Source organism: Helicoverpa zea, chromosome 27, assembly GCF_022581195.2.
Source record: "Helicoverpa zea isolate HzStark_Cry1AcR chromosome 27, ilHelZeax1.1, whole genome shotgun sequence".
Classification (NCBI taxonomy): domain Eukaryota; kingdom Metazoa; phylum Arthropoda; class Insecta; order Lepidoptera; family Noctuidae; genus Helicoverpa; species Helicoverpa zea.
In genome coordinates, this window is record NC_061478.1 from 2795244 (window position 1) to 2821965 (window position 26722).

A 26722-nucleotide genomic window follows, 5' to 3' on the forward strand; every position below is an offset into this window, starting at 1 on the left:
TGAACATCCTTGGCAGTCGTTACGGGTAGTCAGAAGCCAGTAAGTCTGACACCAGTCTAACCAAGGGGTATCGGGTTGCCCGGGTAACTGGGTTGAGGAGGTCAGATAGGCAGTCGCTTCTTGTAAAGCACTGGTACTCAGCTGAATCCGGTTAGACTGGAAGCCGACCCCAACATGATTGGGAAAAAGGCTCGGAGGATGATGATATATACATCTGAGACATACATACTTAAGTAAAAACAAAGTAGAACAAATATGTATTATCTGCTTGTTTCGGCCCTTGTTACTTGGGGGATTGTAACAATTAGCGAAATAGAAGTAGGCCATTAACTTCTCAAGAGTATACTTCAAATTAATAAACGGAACGTGCAAAATAGGTTTTGTAAGTTTCTCCCACATTAGGCTGTTGGTACACTATTTTCTTTTTGGTGAGAAATCATCAAATGACCCCGCTGTAGGTGCAGTGTGAGGAAATGTCAGACTCTTGCTGACTAAAACCCACCATGTTCCTTCTGGAGCCCACAGTATACCAGGGCCACGGTAACTCTTTCGAAAATTCATCAACAATTGCTGGGGAGTTTGTTGCGCCACTTCTTCTTCCCAACAAAAACACATAGGAAGTGTCGGAGTGTGGGTTGGGGGGCTGTGTTTTGTAAATTTTGACGTTCAAAAAGTGCTTTTTTTACGACGTCAAAAATCATCAAATGACCCCTCCCGCTGTGGGTTAGTTAGCAGCGGTGAGGGAGTGTCAGACTCTTATCGTCTTACCACAAAAACATTTTAACGTCAGTTTAAGACTTGTCTAAAAAAATGTCAAATTATGACGTTGACATAAGGTTCATTTTGGAGACACATTTTTTTTAGACAAGTGTAAAACAGTTGTTAAAGTTTTTGTAGTAAGGCCATAACTGACTAAAAACCGTCGCCGACCTGAAGAGATTAAGTTAATCTACAATTTGTAAAAAACGGAATTAAATTATCTGCTGCCGTGGCCTTCCCTCGCCACTTGTACGAGACTTACACTCCCCACCTACATGGTGCCTAAATGGAATTTTGGAATGCAATATTTAAAACAATTCAATTGAAAATGAATAATAATTTAATATTGTCAAAAGTGAAACGATTTACCATATGGAAATCTTGAACTTTCCACGGAACCCCTGAGGGCCTGTCACGGAACATCAGGGTTCCGCGGAATCCCATTTGGGAACCGCTGGCTTAATGTACCAGGGCCGGGGTAACTCTTTCGAATAATCCTGCAGCCCCGGCAGACCTTGGCCCTGTTGGGCCCCGCTGAGTTTAGTGTACCTGGTTTGGAGAAATATTTCTGATTCGATTCAATCCCATGTTCATGATGATATATTATACAGCAAGCTAAAGTCTGATGATAATGACAAATGGACATCTGTCAGACTTGTCTGCGTTATGTAAATGTTATTTGAATACTAATAGCAATCATTACATATAATATAACTTTGCTTTTGCATAGTTTTATTGTGTAACAATTTGTGTTGACATGGCCATTAGTTTTGGACTTTGTGGTTTTTTGATAAGACTAGTTGGTTCCCGTGGTTTTGTATGTATCTTGAGATCATCGTCATCATTATTCCCCTGCCCTTTTTTGTAGGAAATCATCAAATTATACCTCCCGCTGTGCGTGCAGCGTGAGGGAGTGTCAGACTGTTACTGACTAACACCCACCCCACCATGTTCCTTCTTAAGCCCTTTATGTACCGGGGACCGAACTTTGCCGACATCTCGAATAAGTATAGACTAAACCTTAGTAAGGACATCTGGGTGTTGAAAGTAGGTTCTTTAGGACGCAGGTGCACGGGAAAAAAAATAGTTTGCTTAATGCTATTTCATGGTGACCATTTTCTGAAACTACCGTTCTATCCGGATCTTGACACTCAGATTTGTCTTATTTTTGTTAAATTATTCCAACGGTTTTTGGCTGTACTTGAGATAAAATATTTCATTTTCACACGGAATCGTGGGATTTATCTATGTGAATTAGGTATGATTTCCATTTTTTGTGAAGATATTTTTTGTATAGTCATTAAAAAGAAAAAAACGGAAAATAGTGTTACTGTTAAATGTTCAGAGCTTATTACACTTTTAATCACCACGCTTGCTCAAGGCGGATTGGTGATTTAAGATTTTTAAAATCCAAGTCTCTCCTCGCTACCTTTTCCTTCACCATTCGGCAGTCATCGATGATCAAGACACATTTAGAAAAGTTACATTACCTACTTAGAGTAGTTAGTACATATAACTTTGAGAAGTTACCTAAATTGATTCGATTCTTCACACTCGTACTTCGAGGTCAAGGCTGTCATTGAAAATCTTTGGCAGTCGTTACGGTCAGAAGCCAGTAAGTCTGACAACCAGTCTTACTTACTGGTTGGTCTTAGTTGGGTTGGCTGGGTAATGGGTTGCGGAGATCAGATAGGCAGTCGCTCCTTGTAAAACACTGGTACTCAGCTGCATCCGGTTAGACTGGAAGCCGACCCCATAGTTGGGAAAAAGGCTAAGCAGATGATGATGACACTCATACTTGAACAACAGGTCCTTCAACCAAGAGATCAAATAAGTATTCACTACTAAGTAAAACTACTTCATATTATTTGCTCATCCAACCGGATTATCTATATTTTCACACCATTTCGCAATGTTCCAGCATTTTCCATGCTTGTGTTACGAAAACAAACACACAGTTTAATGCCGATAAACAACCGTTTGATGGCATTAAACTTTATTTACTGTTGTTGTATCTAGCGTCAATCGGTTCGATCAAGGGCAGTGCGATTAATACTGAAATACATTGCATTGTTAATTATGGGTTGTGGTGTTTTAAAGGGGATTTTTTTATAATTGAATCTGAATTGTTGGTATTGTGTAGGGATTTCGAACTGTTTTGGGTAAAAGGCCCCCATAATTTAATTAGTGTAGCAGACCCTATGAACTGAACTAGCTATGAACGTTGTGTTTCTATTTTTCTACAAGTAGCCTATCGCCTTATCCTACTCTAAATACATTGGGAAGAGAACATAAAGACCGTGTAGGAGATAATATTTGTCTAGATATATCAATGTCTTTATTACGGTGGGTAATCAAGAGATGTCTCCTCCCGCTGTGGGTGCAGCGTGAGGGAGTGACAGACTCTTACTGATTACCCGCCATGTTCCTTCTGGAGCCCACAGCGCAGCAGGGCCGCGGCAACTCGCGCGAACAATCCCGCATCCTAGATGTTATCCCTAGCTTGAAAAAGAAATCTAAATCAACTAGCACACTTGAATCTTTCACATTAAATATCATCACCTGGCTAGCCTTTTCTCAACTATGTTGAGATCGACTTCCAGTCCAACCGGATGCAGCTGAGTGCCAGTGCTTTACAAAGAGCGCCTTCATCTTACAAGTTATATTCTATGTTTTATATTAGACAATATTCTAGGCATAATAATAGGAAAAGTTTGATAGGATTTTATTCCAGGAGATAATTTAACTGCTTGGAAAACTTTACGCATACCCAACCTTAACACTGGTCTGTAAATAGTTTACACACATAATTTTCCACTACCGTTACTATATATTTGTAAACAAAACCGTAGGATTGCTTGTGTAATGGTTAAATTTAGATTCTCCAGTTAGAAAGATGAATGGATAAGGCATTTGAGATTGTTTTAAAATGCACATCAACCTACCCCAATCTGACAAATTTTTCAATAGATCTTGAACCTTATAACATAGTGGAAGGTTAATGTTCGATCGATTGGTGAGACAGATTAGGGTAGCGGAGTATATTTTGATGTAAAATGCTTGAAAATTCGTCTATTAGTTTCCAGTTTTTGCTTAAAAGACACAAGTTTACCGGTATTTCGCCTCTGACTAGTTACAGAGGGCACTGATGAAGAGGTTTATGTAATTTGATAGCTGTTTCCTCGCGGTTTTCTTCACTCCTCAAGTGTAGTACTTCGCGCACCTGGTATGCATGACTCAGACAAGACAAAACGGATTATCTTACAATACCATCATGATAATATTATCTTGATAGTATTTGAAGAGAATACTATGAGTAGGTAGGTAGGTTATAAATAATAGTACTATTCATCAGGTATCTAATCTCTTCAAGTGAGAATTAAAAAATCACGTTGCTGACTCACTTTTAAAATAATTTAACTTTATATTTGCGTCTGAAATGGCTACTTCGCTGAAAGTTTTATTTTATTTTATTTATGATTAATTCACAAATGTCTTGAGTACCTATATCACTGTGGTGATTAAGGGTCTACACGGTGCAAGTAGCTTGCGCATGTTGAGGAACATGCGCAGGTTACATGCATTTTAAAGACGTGCGGGTCCAGCGACTCGCGCATGTACCAAAGCAAAATACCCACCCGCGTGCTCTTGTCACTTGCGCATGTTAACTTGCTCCAGACAGACATGTAGACGCACATAAGGGAAGGTTCATATCAGATGGAAAATGCGTCAATGGTATCGTAGATGTATGATCGACACACTAACGCATCATCGGTTAGGTGTGAATGCATCATCATCTCCCGAGCCTTTTCCCAACTATTTTGGGGTCGGCTTCCAGTCTAACCGGATGCGGCTGAGTACCAGTGCTTTACAAGGAGCGACTGCCTATCTGACCTCCTCCACCCTGTTACCTGGGCCACCGAATACCCCTTGGTTAGACTGGTGTCAGACTTACTGCCCGTAACTCTGCCAAGGGTGTTCAATGACAGCATCGGTTAGGTGTGAAGGATTGAATGCTTTATCGTATATTTGTCTGTTTTAGCGTTGCGTGATCCATAATAAGCGACGCATGTTCTGTCAAGTACGAACCTTCCCTAACGCTCATTCCTTCTCTGTATAAGAAGAGGCCACAGCTTGCACGTGGAAAAACAAGAAGTCTGATAATAATGATTATCCTTGCATGCTTTCTATGGGTAATAGAAATATGTTTATACCATGATTTTCCTCATAGCATGGTCAAGGGTCATGGGTTAATGATTTATGTAAAAGTGACGTGATTATATGCAATTCTTTATTATATTGTGGATTGTTATGTCTTGATCTTTGTCCAGTCTATAACTATAGTTATTGTATAAATTGCTTTATCTATACTTTTGTATGGCCCAGAGCTACTTAAGTTAAGTGTGGTTCAGTAGACGGTAAAACATGGAAGATCAGTAAAAAATAGTTGATTCCGGAAAGTTACAAAATAGTTATAAGTTGGCTGCCCGCCCCGTCAATCTCAGTAAATAAATAAAGAGGTTTTTTTTAAAGAAGAATCCTGTGTTTTAAATATTTGCTTATGGTGATTTTGAAATCGCCAAAAAGCCTAAAAACATCCGAATTGAAAACCTTTTCCTTTATGAGAAGTCGGATAAAATATAATTTTGCCGTATCCAGCAATATTAGCTCTATGTCTCCATTAACCCGAATCGTAATATTGTGTGCGGTTTGTCTGTTGCACAAGGTCGATTTAATTGTCGGATAAGCGCACTTTATACTTTAACCTGTTCGTGTCATATTTAGTCAAAGTGCCGTAAAAACGACAATCGTTATTTTTCATAGAACTGAAAACTCAAACTTGGCTTGAAAACAGCACTTTTTGAAAGTAAAAATTTACGAGTGACAGTCCCAGAAACGCCCACCCTTTACCACTTCCTATTTTTTTGCTGGGAAGAAGTGGCGCATCAAACTTCCCAGCAATAGACATACTTACATAGAGTCATGGGCATTTGACGGCTAAGTCAGGATAGGTAAGACTGATTGTCAGACTTATTGGCTTCTAACTACCCGTAACGACTGCCAAACATGTTCAATGACAGCCGGGACCATCATTTATTAAATCATCATCTCCCGAGCCTTTTCCTAACTATGTCGGGCTCGGCTTCCAGTCTAACCGAATGCACTGAGTACCAGTGTTTTCCAAGCAGCGGCTGCCTATCTCACCTCTTCAACTTAGTTATCCGGGCAAACCGATACCTCAACATAAGACTGGTTGTCAGACCTACTGGCTCCTGGCTACCCGTAATGACTGCCAAAGATGTTCAATGACAGGCGGGACTAACAGTTTTTAATGCCGTCCGAAACTCAGTCATTGATGTCCAAGATATAGTTATAAATTACATGCAGACTTAAAAAATTTGGTAGCATTGGTATTTGTCTGACCTGAAATCGAACCCACACTCATACTCGACAGGTTGGTTCTTCACCCACTAGTCACCAGCGGGCCTAGCATGGCGATTCTATCTCTATTCTACCAAGAAACGACAAAGCTCTTTCTTTCCCACTCGACATGTCTTCTACCCGAGCATGGCGCGAGCCATAGAGTATAGTAAATAGATTGGGAATAGAGAACCCACTTCGATTTTTTTCTGCAACCTTCAAACGATTTTTGAAGCGCCATCTGGTATCGTCTGCCGAAACAAATTGTTTATGTGTGCGTACATCCCATTTCACACACATGTATACATCAGTATTGTCTACAGGTTATTCGTCATCTCGACAGACTAAACTCACCATTAAAGTGTCGAGTTGGTGAAACTCGAAATTTGTACATTTATCATGTCGTCAACTCGCCACTCAAGATTTTCATTCGTGTCCAGTTAGTGAAACTTAGATTTTATCACTTTTATGTTTTCGCCAACTGGATACATTGTGTCACAAACATCATCGGCCACTGAACGTCCATTTTGCAAACGTTTGAAACGCGAAAAGTTGATTCCCAAACTTGGCGAAAACATAAAAGTGATAAAATCTAAGTTTCACTAACTGGACACGAATTAAAATCTTGACGTGGCGAGTTGACGACATGATAAATGTACAAATTTTGAGTTTCACCAACTCGACACATTCGTGGTGAGTTTAGTGTGTCGAGATGACGAATAACCGTCTATAGATATTCTAGGGGAATTTGTTCATACGTACGTACTTACAAAATATAGCCACAGAATGTAGAAAATAGTTATTTATTGAAATATGGAAATACAACACAGATTACTACAACTCAACAGAACAACGTTATGTAGGAACATTTAGAAAGTACTTAGTAGGCGACCTGGAATTAAATAAAAATCATATTTACTTATGTTTATGTTTATTGTAATAAATTTGTGCTGAAAGTTTAGTTTCATCATCCTCATCACGATATTGGATTTTACCTGATAAAATTCGATTAATTGAGCGGCACCAACTATATACCAAAATATTTATTGTAATGTTTTCAAAAACATTTCTTAATTCTATCTTGTGGATATCGCAGGTGAAAGGATAATCCACAAATATGTCTAAAAACATTTTTATCTTTTCTTTTAATTTAGTTTTTGGCACATTCTTTTTCAAAATTTCTACTACAATATTTTGTATGTCTTTAAAAACTTTTTCCGCCACTATATTGGGATACAACAGACAATGTTTTCCTTTTGTATATTCTTTTGCCCTTATATAACTATTTGATTTTAATTGACTGTCGCCAGTTAGTTCAGTTTTGCAGTGCCTGCATGATTTAGCAACTTTTTTAAAACATTTAGCCAGCACCCACCCACATACATAATTGGCCTGACCAGCATCAGCAGGCTCAGAATTTAAATTTATAAAAGGCACCTCAATTTCGTCATTTTCTTCTTGCTGAAATGGTAGAACCTCATTACTGGGAACATTAGAAGTGTTTTCTAAAAGTTTGTCTTCCAAAAAGAAACTCAATGTCTGAAGACAATCATTGTCATCATTTTCACAGTTAGCGTTAAGTGAATGGGGTGAGTTATAATTATTTAAAAGAAGTGATTTATAGGCACCTTCAAAGCTAATTGTGTTGGGTGCCGTATTCCTCACCCCAAAACTTCTAATGTTCCCAAAAAAATTTTCCAGTGGGTCCTGGTTAAAGTTTCTGGTCATCATTGTATCAAATAAATATTTTTGGGATAATATTTTCCACAACTGTTGCATGCCCTCAATAGTACGTATAAAATTTTTTATTGAAGGTACCGAACTCGTTTCAATTAATCTTATTTTATTTTCCTTTTCTTTTTTAACTTTAATAAATTTTATTGATTTTAATACCTTTTTGGCATTTTCCCATAATTCATGATGAGGAGAATTGTTTCTAACACCACATTTATACATTTTTCCATGTATCATATTAAATGAGCTTGAATTTAAGGAATCAAATAAATTGTCCATCATTTTGGTTAATGTAATTACTTGGCGGCACTCATTAGATAAATCGCCCCTAGCAGATAAATGTTCTGCAGCTGTAGCAACACTGCGGCTAAAAATTTGGGTTGCGTGTTTGACCTTCATTTTTTTTATTTTCTCCACATAAATATGTTCATCAGTTAGTTTCTGACATATTTTTAATTCACCATGTAATTTGTCCGCTTCATAAATTTTCTGGTAATATTCCCATTTTATCGTCTTTTCAACCTTTTCTTCGAAGTCGAAATATTTTAAGTCCTTCGTAAGTAAATTGTTTCTTACCCCTTTCAATAAATGAGGGACATCAAATAATGGGATAATTTTAGATTTCCCTACTTCCATTACATCATGTCTCCATTCCTTATTTTCTTTTATGAATTTTATTCTACTATCTTCAATAATTTCATTCACTACACTGACATTTACTGTGCTTTGGTCGCACACTGTGCACAAAATATTAAGCCCTGTACCCTGAACATATTTAATGACTTTTATAGTCAAGGCTTTTAATTCTGCTTTGTTAACAGAATTTGTAAAAAAGTATGCAACAGGCTGTTTAAATTTTTTCTTTAATCCTTTGACCATGTAAACTAAAACATGGTCAGCAATTTTTTTACTACGCCAAGCGAATCCCTTTAATTTATCCTTAGATCCGTCGTAATGGATCTGCGGCGATATTGACATCTCGTCAAAAATAAGACAGCAGAGGCGATCTTCTGGACTTAATTCCTTCACAGTCTTTCTCATTTTTATGAATAAAAACTTATTTAGCCCCGACTCTATTTCAATTTTCGCAAGAAGCCTTTTTAATGATTTTATAGAGGGCAATGTAAAGTATTTATATAAAAGAGTATAACTCTTGGGACTCTTTTTGTACATGGAGAGAGACAAAACTTTTTCCTTTAAAGTAAACCTCCGCCCACGAGCTCTCTTGTGAGTTTGGGTGTACTGCATGTTTGTGAATATTTTTGCTGCAGTTGTCATATTTCTCGTTATTTTTTTTAAACAATTTGTATTGCTAATTTTATCAACGCTGGCTAATCTTTCTTTCAAACTACTACTCCGTTTACGTAACCGAATAATTTCGGTTTTTAAATTCTTCATTTGGAATCTTGAAATCTTTAATTCATTCTCCAGCGATGAAGTTGATTTCAGTTTTTCTGCAAAAAAAAAAAAACTTTTACTTTACTACTTTCCACACCCAGATAAAAAGTAGCCTATGTATAAACATTTTTTTTGGATATCTTATGGTATAAACTACATTGGCACTTACTTTTGTCTCCTTTAAGTTTCCGTCTTTGTTGTATACCATGTTTACTGCAATAATTATGTTCTGCTGCTATAACACACGCATTGGGAGGTGCAGCTGAAAATAAAATAATAATAATTCACCATTGTCATTGTAAACATCAAAATTACTAGTGTGAGTTACATGAGGATTATTAACCTAAATTGTCATTACAATAAATCAAGTTGAAGTGTGTTTGTAATGACTACACAACAGTTACATATTACTTAATGCAGTAATTAATTATGGTAGCTAGTTAAACATAATTTGAGAATGTAGGTAGCCAAGCGTTTACATACCAGTGATTATTTGCTTTGATGTAGAAGGCAGATCCCATATATTATGTTCAGGCATAGGAAGTTCAGTTGGTATATGTGGAGTTGCAGGAGGCATATGAGCATCTTGTGATGGAGCACCTGGAAATAGTAAAAACAAGTCTAAGATCCCACTAAACAACAACCTTCACCGAGTTGGTTAAGGGGTGAATGAACTGCATTTTATATCCAATTAAATATTAATATACTGCAAACAGGTGGCCTAAAAGATTTCAGTTCAGTTTAATTGTGAATAATTAAGAATTTTGTTTTCTTAATGGCAATTTTAACTCAGTAGGTGGCATTGCGATCTAGTTCAAGAATAAAGATCTAAATCTTACCCTGAAGATGGAGAGTAGGAACAGCTATGTTATTTAAACGGTTGTTGCGATTCTTAAACTTGTCTGCAAAATGTATGTCACAGATGACTCGCTTTCTGTAAAATTTGATATCATCTGCAGTCTCCAGTTTTCCACCAACTATATTAACCCAGGCTTTGAATAACTCAGGATTCTTTTCTGGGTGTGGAAATTGATGTTGTGTCACACCTGAAAAATAAATTACAAAAATATGAAGTTTGTATGCTGATATTGTATAGTGTATGTATGAATGAATACCTATTACCTATGTATGTGTGCGCGTGTCTATCTATGTATGTCTATCTTATTAAATCATGTATCATTTCATATGGGATTCAGTAATAAATGGTTACTCGTAAGGAACTGTGTTTCTCTAAACGCCCAACCTTATAATTGACTGAGTTGGTATCTCCCGTGATGACAAGTTTATCCGGATGACTAGGAGCTTTCAGGAGCACGATTCTGGGGCCCGATTCTGTTAAGTTAATAATGTCAAAATTGAATAGAAATTGCATCGCAACAGCTTTTTTAACCATATCGGGCATTCTGTTACTAATATAAGACCAATCGTATTCCAACGACATTCGATTGGTTTGCGATTGGTCTGCCATTTTGGTCTATATTACCATAATATTCTTAGTCTATATTGCCATATTGCAATCGTAAATCATTTGCAGACAAAATGATTCATTATTGAATGACAGAAAAGGATAAAAACGTTTATTTCAAAGAAAAAATTGCGCAGAATCCTGCCCCTGCTAATTTTACTTTAGCGACATGCGATTCACATCCGACTGAGATCCAATCACGACTCAATTACGATTGAAGCGTATGTGGCATTCCACTATTTTTTCTTTTAAATAAACGTGTTTATCCTTTTCTGTGATTCAATAATGAATCATATTGTCTGCAAACGATTTACGATTGCAATATGGCAATATCATCATCCTCCGAGCCTTTTCCCAACTATGTTGGGGTCGGCTTCCAGTCTAACCGGATTCGAATTATTCCCAACTAGCGACCCGCCCCGGCTTCGCACGGGTAACAGTATTTCTCCATTATTTAATAGATGTTATTATACATAAAAACCTTCTCATGAGTTACTCTATCTATTAAAAAAAACCGCATCAAAATCCGTTGCGTAGTTTTAAAGATTTGAGCGTTCATAGGGACATACAACATGACACATGACAGAAAAAGCGACTTTGTTTTATACTATGTAGTAATAGTCCCCTCTAGCGCTGTCCTCCGGGGTGATAGCCGGGAATTGTCTTCCCAGTTATCACCGGGGTGACAATTTGTGCCGACTGTTCCCTTTGAAAACTGACTAGAGGGGACAAATGGGAAGTCTATTTCTCAGTTGTCACCGGGGGGGTGACATTTGCTACGGTTCCTTCTTCCTTCCAAAGAAAAAAAAATGTAATTACCATAGATTTCAGGTTTTTTATTTATTATGCTACATAGAATCTTCCAAAGAAAAAAAAATGTAATTATCATAGATTTCAGGTTTTTATTTCTTATAACAAACAACATTGTGTTTCCTTTAATAGGTACATCACATATTATTAATTTCTATTAACACCAATCGTTTTCTTAATTTTATTTAATTTAACAAGATTACAAACTGTGTTACAAATAAGCATGCGACTAATAAGCACTTTTAACTTAACCATTAGTGATTATCTGTGATTAGTATTAATTAAAGTTATCTGTGATTGTGCCTATTATAGGAAACATAATGTTGTTTTTGTTTTTTATAGTAGTATTAACTACTATAAAAAAATCGATTTTTGTAAGCCTGTTGACATTGTGTTAGTTAAAATAATAATATATATATTTTTTTATGTGATTCTATGTAACATAATAAATAAAAAACCTGAAATCTATGGTAATTACATTTTTTTTTCTTAGGAAGGAAGAAGGAACCGTAGCAAATGTCACCCCCCCGGTGACAACTGAGAAATAGACTTCCCATTTGTCCCCTCTAGTCAGTTTTCAAAGGGAACAGTCGGCACAAATTGTCACCCCGGTGATAACTGGGAAGACAATTCCCGGCTGTCACCCCGGAGGACAGCGCTAGAGGGGACTATTGGGAATAATTCCCGGATTCAGCTGAGTACCAGTGCTGTACAAGGAGCGACTGCCTATCTGACCTCCTCAACCCAGCTACCCGGGCAACCCGATACCCCTTGGTTAGACTGGTGTCAGACTTACTGGCTTCTGACTACCCGTAACGACTGCCAAGGATGTTAAATGATAGCCGGGACCTACAGTTTAACGTGCCATCCGAAACACAGTCATTGGTTTCTAAGATATACTTAGAAAGTACATACAAACTTAGAAAAGTTGCATGGGTACTTGCCTGACCTGGAATCGAACCCACGCCCTCATACTTGTGAGGTTGGCTCTTTACCCACTAGGCCACCACGACTTTGAGGCAATATGGCAATATAGACTAAGAATAATATGGTAATATGTACCTATAAACCAAAACGGCAGACCAATAGCAACCAATCGAATGTCGTTGGAATACGATTGGTCTTATAAATATTAGTAGCAGAATGCCCGAAATGGTTAAAACTGATATTGCGATTTAATTTCTATTCAATTTTGATATTAATAACTTAATGATACTATTAACAGAATCGGGCCCTAGGTACTATGAACTTGATAAAGAAAGCACTTACCCGGGTTGTGTGAACATCCCAATTCGCACCGCCTCGGCATGATTATATGCACTCAAACAAGCGTCTCTAATCGCTAATAACACAATAACAGTGTCTATTTCACAAATATCACAAAAAAGGCGTCTTTATCGCAAATAATACTAAACACTAATGGCGTCTTTTCGCAAGTTATGTGAAACAATGAAACAGAGGAGCACAGCTCAACTCACTCACTAATTCACCGAAAACACAGCGGATGAGTAAAACTCAAATCAACGCAAGTCAACAGCAGAAAACACTTAAATGGACGAAAACTTAACACACAAATTGTATGTACTGTACTCGCCATTAAAATTCAAATTCTAACTTCAGCATTGGCAGTTGGCACGGTTTATTGCCAACCAAAAAAATAATTATAGAAAAATAATTTATGTATATAAAATAGTGTACAGATTTAATAAAAATAATTGATAGATTTCCTACGTAATACTAATATATAAAATAATTTTTAGATTTCAATAATTTTAGTGATATTTTATGGAAGTTAATTTTTGATTAAAGAGCCATCTATTATCACTTGAAGATATTAAATACTTTAGGAAGAGGATTGCAGATGGCGCTTTTCTAAATTTTTTACCGAAATCTAGTCAAGTACGGCAGTGACCAGCCCCTGGCGCGAGCTGTAGACTCGCGTTTCTATCAAGAGAAAGACTTTCCATAGCAACGGATAAGTAGCTAGTGATGGGTCGTTCTGCGATGAATTTACGTTTAGTTAGCCAAAAAAATGTGTCAATGCACTATTTTTCACGCATGAACCTATACATAAACTCACGTAACTCAAATCAACAACAAAACGTATTCATCGAACTTATTTCTTATCTGTGGAACTAAAATGGTTGATGTTTGTTTGTTAATTTGTTTACAAAAAACGATTCTTGTTGTTGATTTTACATATTAATTTAAGTTGTTGATTTTTAATATTGGTGACTACTGCGGCAAGGAAAAAGTAAGTAGATTTTGTGATTAAATAAATAAAGTACTGATTATTCCAATAGTTGTGTGTAATTAATCTAAACGAACAATAATTAATTATCCATACATACGATGAAAAGAACAAAGGAAAATAACATAATAATCTCAATAAATGGTGATCGGTGGCATTGTCTGATGAACACTTTGCCATGCACAGTTCAATGTGTTCCTCACTGTTATCTTGCTTCCCTATATTATTGCCCGAAGTGTTTTTACTTTCGCCGTTACAAAAACTGTTTATTTACAGCGTACGAAGTCCCATCCAATAAACAGAGAAGATAATATCGCGATCCATTGAGAAAAGAAGGCCACGATAAAGAAGAATGGGTCAGTATTCAAAAGCTGCTGAAAAAATATGGAAAAAGAACGAGTTCTTGGCATACAATGCTGACACGAGAAATATTCTATTAGTAAGTGTCTTTAAATAATATTCATTTACTAGTAATAGTTCCCCAGACTTGTTGGCTTCATTCTAGCAAAACTCTCATGCTTTGTTTTCAAAATATAATTATGGCAATAATAATTATAGTACCTATTTGTTGCTTGTGTGATATAATATAAGCAACAACTCTTAAGATAAAAAATAAAATGAGACAATCATTTACACAGAGGTAAAGGTTTATTTACATAAAATTAAGGCTACAGATAAAGTCATTTATTCAAAATAGGCTGAAAATCAGCAGCAGAAGCGGTGGAACAAACTCCCCAGCAACTCAATTCTGTCTGTATGGTTTGAAGAACTGTTGATATACAAAGATATTCATAATAGTTGCTCTTCTGTGAGTTGCAGCTTGTAGTAAGCTACCACTAAGGTCATTAGTGTGTCTCTCTCTCTCTGCCTTTCCTCGGGAAGAGTTGTAGCTTGTAGCATAGGCACCCTGCAAAAAGAAATAACTGTGTTTGGTAAAGAGTTTTTACAGTATTATAAAAGAATAACATACTGATACTGATACATTATCAGCATTATTATTGGTGTCATGAGCCAAGACCCTAATGCATAACTAGAATCCCCTGAAAATGAATGATAATTTAATTTTGTGTTCTTGTTTCAGATTACAAAAAAAGGATGCTAAATGACAGCTGGGCCTTCAGTTTACAAATTATAAATTATTGAAATTATATTATTTAATAAAGAATGTGAATATTAAAATCATAATGGTTGTTTATTTAAAATGTAATTTTTTTCTTAGCAGATAAAACTGTCCAATTCTAGAGTCATATAGCCTGCGCAGTTCGTTCTTAATGAGAGAACTATTGAAAATTGATTGTTTATGAACTCTGTCACGATAATTGGCATTTATGTTCAGTATTTTGCACTCAGTATCTACAATCTGAAATAGAGGTCATATCTAATATTAGGTATACTAACCTTGTATTCATTGCAAAAACAAATTGTTTAAAAAATTTGCTAACAGTGGTTAGTAATGTTGTTAATGACCTAAGCAGGACCCGAGCAAAGAACCTGCAACAATTAGACTTTGTTAAATATTTTTCTTCTGTTTAATCATTTTCTTGCAATGAAGGGCAATACCTACATAATAGACAAAATAATCTTAGAAACAATAATAAATGAAGTGTATAGATTTTTCTATATTTAAACCTTATCTATAAGGACGAAAACTTTGTCATATTTTTGGTTGATAACAATTGGAAAGCACAACAAAATAAAATAGACTGTAGGTACTTACATTGACAAGAACAGGCAGACCCTGAGATATAGGAGACAGATTCCTGGCACAAATACTGCACCATCTCTGCACATTTACGTTTTCGATGTCGAGAGGCTTAACACTCGTATAGCTCGTTCTTTGAGCTTTACACTGATTCTTCTCAGCATAAATACTGACCACATGACGACGGTAGGACCCCGAAATACTTTGTAAATGCTATTTGAGAACTTAAAATTATAATAATATTCTTGTCTACTCTTGTCTAGGTCCGATGAGATGTAGAGTATTTGACATTTCATATAGAAAGTTATATCTACTCCCAAATGTCAAAAGTAGATAAAATATAGTCGTCATGCTCGACGCGATAGACACATGTCGATGAAGAAAAGAAACATTTCTCTTCTCGATGTCAAACATCGCCATGCTCGGATCGATAGAAATCTTTCTTCAATCTGTCATTTTGTCGATTCTCCGGTAGACAAAAGCTGTTTCTATGGCGGTCATGCTAGGCCCGCTGTAAGTCATAAAATACAATAGTAATAATAGAATTACCTACTAAATAATGGCCGTCGGAACCTCATTGTGTATGCCTGTCAGGCAGGCATTTATTATGCCCAGCTATATAAACTAAACACTGCCTAGGAACTACTAGGAAGTGTGCCGTATTTACATACGTTTATTTATAGACTCTTTCGTTTTTACCTACCTCAAGAATATATTTGTTGCTTGAGTCTGTAGTTCAAAAGATGGCCGGATGGCGAATGCAACTGGCTTACAAGTACGTGGGTTCGGTCCTAGCTCAGGTAGGGCACTGGTCCTAAACCAGTATACCTACCTTTTCACCCGGATAAAAGGTTGCCTATAGTAATCCTCGATTAATGGGATATCTAACATTGAAATAATTTTAATAACAATTCAAATGGGTCCTGTAATTCCTAAGATTCGCGCGTTCAAACAAACAAACTGTTCAATTTCATGTTTTTCTTATAAAATTGGTTTGGTGAAGTGGTGGTGGCCTAGTGGGTAAAGAACCAATCTCTCAAGTATGAGGGCGCGGGTTCGATCCCAGGTCAGGCAAGTACCAGTGCAACTTTTCTAAGTTTGTATGTACTTTCTATGTATATCTTAGACACCATTGACTGTGTTTCGGATGGCACGTTAAACTGTAGATCCCGGCTGTCATTGAATATCCTTGGCAGTCGTTACGGGTAGTCAGAAGCCAGTAAGTCTGACACCAGTCTAACCAAAGGGTATCGGGTTGCCTGGGTAACTGGGTTGAGGAGGTCAGATAGGCAGTCGCTTCTTTTAAAGCACTGATACTCAGCTGAATCCGGTTAGACTGGAAGTCGACCCCAACATGATTGGGAAAAGGCTCGGAGGATGATGATTGGTTTGGATGAATAGCCACGTTATTTGTGAGTGTCATAAGGCTCTAAGTTATTCTGTTATGGGAAGTTGTTCTCCCGGGAGGCGTGTGCAATTGGCAAATATTTTGGAACATTGCCCGATAAATAGCAATAATCTCGCTTAATGTTGCACAGGATTTTAAAATAACTTACTATATATGGACGTACTATCAACCAATGATATTTAGGGGCTGCGGGATTGTTCGAAAGAGCTACCGCGGCCCTGGTACATAAAAGGCCTACGACGGAACACGACGGTTTTTAGTCAGTAAGAGTCTGACACTCTCACCGCTGCTAACCCACAGCGGGAGGAGTCATTTGATGATTTTTGACGTCGTTAAAAAAAAACCTCTTTAAACAAGTTTTCGTAGAAAGAATCAAAAACAATTAGGCCGAAATTTAACAAGCACTGTAAAGGAAGTCTTTATTGTTTTGGCAGTTTCAAACGGTTTTAAAGATTAAGTGGGTCATACATGTCATTGGTTGATAGTACATACACACGTATTGAATGATTCACAATTTGTATATAAACAAATACAATGCATTAGTCATTTGTACACATGTTCGCTGATTATTTATTGACGTAACATCTATGAGTATTAGCGGAGTAAATACTGCTGTTATTTATTTTTCGCATAAATTCCTCGAAAACGAATTGTTGATAAAAGTGCATATAATTTAGGTTTGATTTGGTTAGGTGCATATAATTTTCCTATAATCAATACTAAAATATCGTCGTTCTATTTACGATAGGCGAAGTTTAATGTGACAAATTCAAGATAATGTTAATTTATTTGGATAATTTTGTCAAGGCACAAAGGGCTCCAGAAGGAAAAAGTTCACAGTATTTTGAAAACGAATGGCTGGTATTTTTAACTCTATTACACATGTACCACACTATTGGATAACCAAACTATTGATCTACGTCACGCTTGTGTTATGTGTGTCATAATATACGTCAATGAACCATATCTACTCTTATGGACAACATACAGAGCAGTAGACCATATCAGTTTTTGTTGTTGATAACGTAAGCAAACTTAAATTATGATAAAAATTGCAGATAACTCCATCTCTAGTTTTTATCAAAATTCTTCTGTAACTTTCTCTAGCATCAATCTCTGTGTCAATTCCGAGATTCAGAATCCTATTTCCTGAAGTTCTACGAAAATTGCCAAAAATGTTGCAAAAATTTTGTCATCGCTTTAGTTGCTAGTAATTGGTCTAGAATTGTTTTGTCGTCTTTCTTTGTATTGGTTTATGTAGCTGGTCATTATATAGGAAACCAGTGAGTCTTCATCCTCGTCACAGCCTAAAAATGTCCACCGCTGGACAAAATTCCTCCCAAGCTGGGGAGATTTTCCTTTGAGTTGGAATTTGGACATAGGCCTTCCCCAAACCGTACCTACCACATTCCCCAACCTTGATATTTATAATCCGCATTACACTAATTGACACTTGTGAATGCATTTCACAAAAAAGTCGATCGGGTTTTGCAAGCAATTTCACAGAAAGCGGTTATAATTTGCCAATCCTTGACGTCATATGTTTTGATACAATGGCACCTGGTGACCTTTACCTAATAACTACTAAAGTTATTTGTACGTTTTAATCACCTTCTCATCTAGCTTGTCATGAAGAGTTCCTCCGTATTGAAAGGCACCTGAAATTGCTGGGTGTTAGTTGTCATTTGAACAGTCTTACCAAGGGATATCGGGTTTTCAAGGTAACTGGATTGAGGAAATCAAATAGTCAGTCAATCCGTGTGGCACACTGGTATTCAGCTCCACCCGGTTAGATTGGAAGCCAACCCCAACATAGTTGGGGAAAGGCTAAGGATGATAATAAGTTTACTCTTATTCAGTTAAAATATACTGTGAGATGATGAATTAACTTCATGTTGTGTAAAACGTATGAAAGAAATTTTAAAGGAACTAATATATGCAGAAAACCTGTGTGACATTGTAAAATTCATAGAAATATGACAGTAACTTACAATTAATTGTATCTATGTAAAATGGGTATCCTTGCGTCCACGACTGACCGCAAAGCTATTGAACCTAAGAAAACTGATCCTTTTATTTTTATAATGAAGGTTATGCAGAATTGTGATATGTATGTATGTGATTGCAAAGTATCTTGCTCTGGCATTGAAGATTTTTACCAGATTTGCAAACATTTTCAACAGCCTATAATGGTAGCCTAGTATCTCCTTAGAGAAACTAAGGGCATCAGTTCTATGGTTCGGCCGCAATAGTTTTGTGTTTGGTTTTAAAAATCTTCACAAGGTAGCGCTTAGTCTGAAAATGATTGATGCACCCGTATCTCGTAGTATGTTAATGCCGGTTCTGTTTGAGATCTCTCTCTGGTGTTCGGATTGCCGTCCCATCGCGCTATGAGAGTTAGGGAATAGTGAGTGCATCTGTGTCTGCGCAAATGCTTGTGCATTTTGATATGTCCTGCGCAGCTAGCTGATCTCACCATTAATCTATCCAGTATGATATATCCGTGTTATTTGTCTAGCTGAAGTTTACCCGTAAACAACACCAAATCGAAAAACTTTTATCCGATAATATAATACCAAAACCAGTATGGTATGACGTAAGGAACTCTGTATACATATCTTTTCTTTGAATTGTATAAATTATTTTTCTAGTAAAAATTGCACTAAAATTATTTTGTATAATTTATTAGTAAATTTTTAGCTCAATTTGTATTGTATAACATTCTCAGGACTAGATAGAAAACTGTATGTTTGTAATTATTTTTATTTCTCTTAAAAAGAGTGTCCATGGAGTTTCTTGCCGGTTCTTCTCCATGAGACCAACTCTTTGGAACCGTGCACCTAACTTTGACGTTTCGAAAGAGCTTTAATAGGCCTATTTGAAATAAAAAAATTTGAGTTTGAGTTTGAGTTTGAGTCTGAATTTATTCTTCGTAAACGAAGTCACTAGTCACGAAGTTTTTAGTCTTATTCTTGATGCAACCAGTGACTCAATGACTCAATAAATGTCTTTCTCGATAATATTCTGAGTCAGATCGCCACGTGATCGTTTTGGAGCCAAAATTCGCGAGATGATAATCGATATTTCCGTTTCCGATTGTCATTGTGATTGATTGTGGTCATTGTTTGGAATTAAATGGCTGTTTGCTGCATTAGAAGTATTTTTATGCAGCTGTATGATTTGTAGCGTTGATTTGTCGGTTGGTACATTTTTCAAACGGCTTCCCAAAAAGGAGGACTTTCTCCTAACGATCACAGCTTTGTTTATTTCTTCGGATAGCAGTTTCATCTGCGTCCTGAGGCAACTACGGGTGCTTACATAAAGAAACAGGTTTCCGGTACAGACACATCTGTACGGGTAGGTACCGATCAGCGCAGGTATAATATTTCAATATAATCCTATTCCCTCACTTATAAAGAAACAGGTTGTAACTTATCGGTGCCGACTACCTGGACCGTACCATACGGGTTTAATTTTGATTGTCTTTAAGGACAGATTCACCTGTTTCTTTATACGAGTCAATACTGTACCGATCGGTACTGATCTGTACAGATTCGTCTGTACCGGAAACCTGTTTCTTTATGTAAGCACCCTACTCCGTATATCCGTATGAAAGGAACCTACGACTTTCCTCGATAAATAGGATTTCTAACAATGTTTTTTATTTCAAACTAGCCGTTCCCCGCGGTATTACCCGCGCTCGGTGTATTTTTTGCCGCTCTGATACATGGTGAGCAGTAGCGTCTACCTACACTTGGTATTGGTATACTCATATAAGTTATGCTACCCTGGTACATGGTGAGCAGTTGCATCGAAATTTCATTATTGGTATACTTTACTAAGGTGAATTATGCTGTCCTAGTACTTTACTTTTGTGGTTCTGCGGCATTCCGTAAGTTGGTTTTTGTCTAATCACTCCCGTCCCGGGAATCATACTCGCATTTTTTTTTTCCTTATTTGCTCACCGTTTAGACCTACCCTGGACTACGACAAACATTTTAAAACTAAAATCAGCTCAATCGGCCCAGCCGTTCTCGAGTTTTAGCGAGACTAACGAACAGCAATGCATTTTTATATATATAGATTGGATTGGACAAGTGATTTCTGAGATAAGCGCGTCAACCAATCAAACCATTTTAGCTTCATAATAATTCATCATGTAAATAGATGAATCATGTTTTGTCATCAAAAAGTTAGGCAGAAATGTTATAGAGATTAGCTATATAAATACCTATGTCAAACATTTACTCTATAGAGAATAAGGTATATTTTTGTTAAAAGGAAAATCTTTATCTGTTTGTGTTATTATTAACTATCGTTTTGTTATGAGTTTTTTTTAATCGTGTTTCATCGGTAGGGGAAGTCCGTGTGAGTCATAGAAACTCTTGAAAAAGTCTAATGACTAAAGAAATAAGTAGGTAAGATCTGCCTGAGATTGGAGATCGAAGTCTCCTATGCATTTATACTATACCCATTTTTATTTTTTTGAGATGGGAAATCATCAAATGACTCTCGCTGGGGGTTGGCAGCGTGAGGGAGTGTCAGACTCTTACTGACTAAAACCCATCACGTTCCTTCGTAGGCCTTTTATGTACCAGGGCCGCTGTAACTCTTTCGAACAATCCCGTAGATTTTCACTACACCTGCATAAAAAATGCACGCGTCGCGCGAGTCCACTGCTAGCATGTGTTCGAGCACAAAGGTTGCAGTTTCGCGGACATTTTCGAAATGTTCGCACGCAATTTGTTACTGTTTGCTAGAGCGAGTACACCAGAAGATACATTTGTGTAGAATCTCGTTTTTATAGGTTTTTTTTGTTTACTATTTATTTATTGTATGTTAATAATAAAAAAATAACTACTCAATTATCACCATGTTTATTTCAACGTCAAGGACACTAAATATACGTTTTTAGGTATTGTAATGGCACATATTTGTTTGACAATATAACATTGCAAAATAACCTATTGGTTATTATTTCCTTTTACACGAAATAAGGGTTGGCGCATAGCAATAAGTTTGATGTTAATAAAGTACAGTAACTAAGCTATCTGAAGTGAGCCTTTTGATGCCGTGCGTATGCATCTTCTTCAATTTAAGAGCCCAGCTCTTGTCGGTGCAGCTCCTTCCATTTACGCCTGTCTAGCGCCAACTCCTGAACTTCCTAATACGTCACAACATTCACCTTCTCTTTAATTTGCTTGATGAGTTGTACCTTATACGACCCCTTCCCCTCTTTCTTTCGACTTTCCCTTCCACAATGTATGCATAGTAGTGTTTTTTTTCGTAGAATGCCTTTGCCTAGCAGTGGGACATTATAGGCTAGTAATAATCTATATAAATAAAAATGAATTGTTGTTCGTTAGTCTGATTAAAACTCGAGAACGGCTGGGCCGATTGAGCTGATTTTGGTTTTAAAATGTTTGCAGAGGTCAGGGGAAGGTTTGAACGATACGAAGTTCGCGGGATCAGCTAGTAATGAATAAAATAAGACAATCCTGAAGTAACTTGTAACAAACTTCACATCGGAAAAGGAATTTGACGAGATCTGTAAATTATTTTAAATAATTTCTATACGTCACGCCGGTGGTACGATCTCGCATTTAGGGTTTACCGCAGTACTTACCGGTCTTTTACAATAGCAAAAATTAATTAAACCACTTTAGAATTAAAACAATTATTTAACTTGACATCCCTAAATGACTAACTGTCCAAAGCCACAAAACATTGTAAATACATACAAAGCATAGAACTGATATGGACCTGTTTCCCGTCAAAAACGATATTATACTCAGTCACTAACTATACGCCATAATAGAAGGACATGAATTCCCAACTTATTATTAATTGTTTCATGAGGAAAACCAGCAAAAACTACATTTAAGGATATTGTTTTAGTATAAACTCTGACCCGTGCCAAGTGTGGCGTTTTTAAGTGAAAAAGTGGTGTTTTTAAAGTGTATATTTGATCTTCTTCTTTTCGAGTGAGCTGCAGGTTTAATCACCTAGCAAGCCCTAGTGTCAGAGTTTCCTCAACTCCGCCCGACGGCCTCTGACGTGGAATTGTAACAACGACTGCTGCTGAGTAGCATTCGGGGACGCCGGCGACACGTGCCCTCCCAGGCACGGGTTTTTGTATGGATGTGTTGGTGTAGTGGTCTAAAATGGATTCCAAAATGCTGATGCATGATATAGTTTGCGGTAAGATGTTTCAAATAGTCCTTAAATGGTTTTATTTTTAATGATATGTCGTTTGAGGCGTCTCTTAATTTGCTAGGGACTAGCGATCCACCTAGTTTTACCTTCTTCCTACCCTGTTTTTACGTTCCTGATCACGGGTTTATTAATGACTAGCTTTTGCCTTTGATTTCGTCCACGTGGGGCAAACTTTATCACCCTTTTCTATCCCGTTGGGAATTGTCAAAATCCCTTTAGTCTCTCTTGTAATCCATCTTTGGGAAAGTAACCCCCATGCATAAGAGTCTTAAGCAATTGTGATTTCTAAGATTTTTCTGATCAATCAGTGTCAGTGACCTTTCGCTAGGTATGTGTACTATAATTTTCCGCATAAATTCTTCTACCTACTGGTGGACACCGCTTGCAAATGTCTTCAGTATCTAGTTTTTGAGTTTGTCAAGGATAAAGATAAAGCCGCTTCGGAGAACATTTTTTATAATTTGCAGTACATAATAGCAGATTATTCTGGTTTGGATGTATCTTGTTGTCCTTACAGGATAATAAAATAAAATATATTGAATCACGTGATCCACGAGTATTGTTGTAATTACAATAAATCAATTATTGTTGTATTATACTCAGTTGAAAATGCGTAGTAAAATCGTATCTATATTTACTTAATAGTAAAATGCTGAAAAGTTTGTTTGCTCGTTCGAATGCGCTAATCTACCTAAAGAACTTTTTGTCTCAAAGTTAACATCATTTATCGAGGATGGCTACAGATTACTTTTTATCTAGATGCTCGAAGTAGGTCTTACGGGATGCTAGTGAAGTCTCTAGTGAAAACTTGTTTATTATCATTTCCAATGACAGTGTATAATTTAGTCTTCAAAATCTGTACTAAATGCCGAAATCATTGTTCACTTTTATACAAAACACACCACAAATTGTAAGAAATGGAGAAAAAAATACCAACGAGACCGCTTCCTCTGGTGCATAGGAAGTTGATATAAATCCAAGGCCGTGATGCCGCGCTGTGACAAGGTTGCATCAGGCTATAGAAACACTGTTCTGTAGGACCTTGTCATACTGTATTTTTGCACCATTCAGGATAGGTCTTTCAAAGTCAAAGACAGGTGTTTTTATTTCAAAATAGCTGAACTCCGTATCGTCTAACTAAACCTTCCCTAAACCTCTATACACGTTTTAAAACCAGAAAAAAGCCATATCGGTCCAGACATTCTCGAGTTTTAGTGAGACTAACGAATAGCAATTAATTTATATATGAGAGAAGAAGATAGGCTTTTGCAGGCTCTTATGAAACGTCTCACTAGTTGCACGGTTCCACAAAGTTGGGAGAAGAGCCGGCAAGAAACTCTTTGCACACACTTTAAAATATGATATTGTTTCACCCGTGTTATGTACTAGCCGTTCTTCACGTATCCACCGGTGTCTTAAAAGAACTTCTTTCCGCACCCGGATAAAAATTAGCCTATGTTCTTTATCAGACTCAAGACTACCTGTGTACCAACCTTCAACACACTTTCTTTTGACATGAACGACAAAATTACTATCACATTTATAAATACTAGCAAGGATGCTTTGAACAGAAACCTTGGTAGGCGATTCTGACTAGCACCTGACCGGTATTTTTTTTCAAAATACCCAAGTTTTCCAAACATCTGTTTCTTGTCCTTTAAGCTTTTTGTCCAGGACCAATCGACGATTACTTTTTTGCCTTCAAAACTGTATCCTACATCTTATTTCCCCGCTTTTGTAGGTTTTCCTCTTGCTGTTGGTGATAGATAAATCGTGAGGTACAGAGTAGAGAGCAATGACTGGGTATAGAGGAAAACTTTTAAATTATAAAACAGCAATAAAATTAGTCACCACACTTAATAAACCTGATTGCCTTGATGTGGGATAGTTGTTATTCTTTCTGTCAAAAAATTGCCGATGGTATTATGATGAAACTTGTCAGTACCTCATAGCTGAAATATACAGCGGAATTATGAATAGGGTATTCGAGTATACATCTCTTCGATTAATGAGCTATCCTGAACTCGAAGAAATTTTTAAATAAGTCCAGATGATTCCGAGATTAGCGTGTTCAAATAAACAAACTTCAAATAATATTAGTATAGACAAGTAAACTTCTATAGTTCGGCCATTCAGAGAATGCGTTCCTGACACGTCGCGATTGAACTGACGACGTAACTTTGCAATGGCGTTGCAGTTACGATAAAAATATTTTTGCTGGTTGTTTACCGTTTTAACAATTGAGGAGCATTAAAACAACATTATTATATCAATAATCAATGAATGTTATTACGTCGTCAGTTCAATCGCGACGTGTCAGGAACGCATTCTCTGAATGGCCGAACTATAGTAGAGTAGATATGATGACCAAAATATGATCTACAAAAGATCTTGAATTTTACATTCTCACTCTTCGATCGGCACTTGAAAGGGACAGAGTTATTTTAACGCGGAAGTACTTGTGTGCCCTCGTGGTGTGCGTCTTAACCTGAATATTTTACATCACATCAATTTGGGTATTATCGACTTCTTGAAGACGTTTTTAGTGGTATAAATGTAATATCTTTAGGTTTGAATTATCAGCCAGATTGACTTGGGTTGAAGAAGTAACCATGTAACTAAGTTATATACTTTCCCAGTATTTTTATATACCAATGGCTGAGTCGAGGAAACTTGATCTTTAAGGCTAAGAACTCACGGAGCGATTTTTAACCGTGCCCGCCGCGGCTGCGGGCCCGTAGCTTCTGTAGAATGCAGATATACATGTAAAAAATTAAAGCACATTTCACGACGCGATTTACGCCCGCAGTCTGCGCGTTTGTTTGCGGGTCCCGCTGCACCGGCGGGCAACTAGTAGAATCGCGCGGGCCGCGGTCACCCGCAGCCTCGGCGGGTTGCGCCCGCGCGCTCTGCGGTCGATTGGCGATCGCATTGGCGCAGAGGCGGCGGGCGACGGGGCGGGGGTACAGAAATCAGTGGATGCACCCAGAACCTTTTGGGTCTTTTTTTTTTTCATTCTTCTGTGAAGTAAGTATAACGCAACAACTCGTTTCTGATGTGTGTCCATGGCGGTCTGGACTTCAACTGATCGTTAACTGCCCGTCTTGCGATCATCGCCCGCCACGTTTGCGGGCGATAATCTCAACCGCGACGGCTGTGTAACCGCGCAAATAAACGGTCTCGTGAGTTTGGAAATAAAAACGCAGTTCCGCCACCGCGGCGGGCACGGTTAAAAATCGCTCCGTGAGTTCTTAGCCTAAAGGTCTGAAATCGCGCATTCGCCTTGAGCGCAAGTGGTCATTAATGCTCATCCCGTCTCAATATGGGGGTACTGTCTTGTGATCAGTGTGTTGATGTAGCTTTGGGATCTATGAGCTTGGATCAGACGAATTTCAGGCCTTAATTCTTAAGGCTACTCCGTTTTTTTAAAAATTAAGCATAAATTTTGGCCTACCAAAGATACATACCAAAATGGAAAATCCCAGTAACACTTGGACTCGAACAAAAGAACATCCATCGGATCTTACATCCGCAAGAAAAACTTCTATTCAAAGAAAA

General features: G+C 37.2%; 1 protein-coding gene and 1 long non-coding RNA gene across 9 annotated transcripts in view; one reads left to right on the plus strand and one right to left on the minus strand.

Annotated features, from left to right (window-relative positions):
- Nucleotides 1–26722, plus strand: part of LOC124643337 (phosphatidylinositol 4-phosphate 5-kinase type-1 alpha-like) — an 80261-nt gene that overhangs the window by 13457 nt on the left and 40082 nt on the right. Inside the window, exon 1 of one of the 8 annotated variants that reach the window (XM_047182283.1) lies at nt 22736–23149. The exons of the other annotated variants lie outside the window; for them this stretch is intronic. Within the exon in view, the coding sequence (XP_047038239.1) occupies nt 23113–23149 (37 nt within the window). The 5' untranslated portion in view covers nt 22736–23112. Of the gene's footprint in view, nt 1–22735; nt 23150–26722 lie in introns of those variants that run through there. 8 annotated transcript variants of the gene reach the window in all.
- Nucleotides 14694–15864, minus strand: LOC124643340. Its single transcript, XR_006985912.1, has 3 exons — nt 15556–15864; nt 15237–15329; nt 14694–14745 (listed from the first exon to the last, which is right to left on the minus strand). It is a non-coding gene; the product is annotated as an uncharacterized LOC124643340 (long non-coding RNA).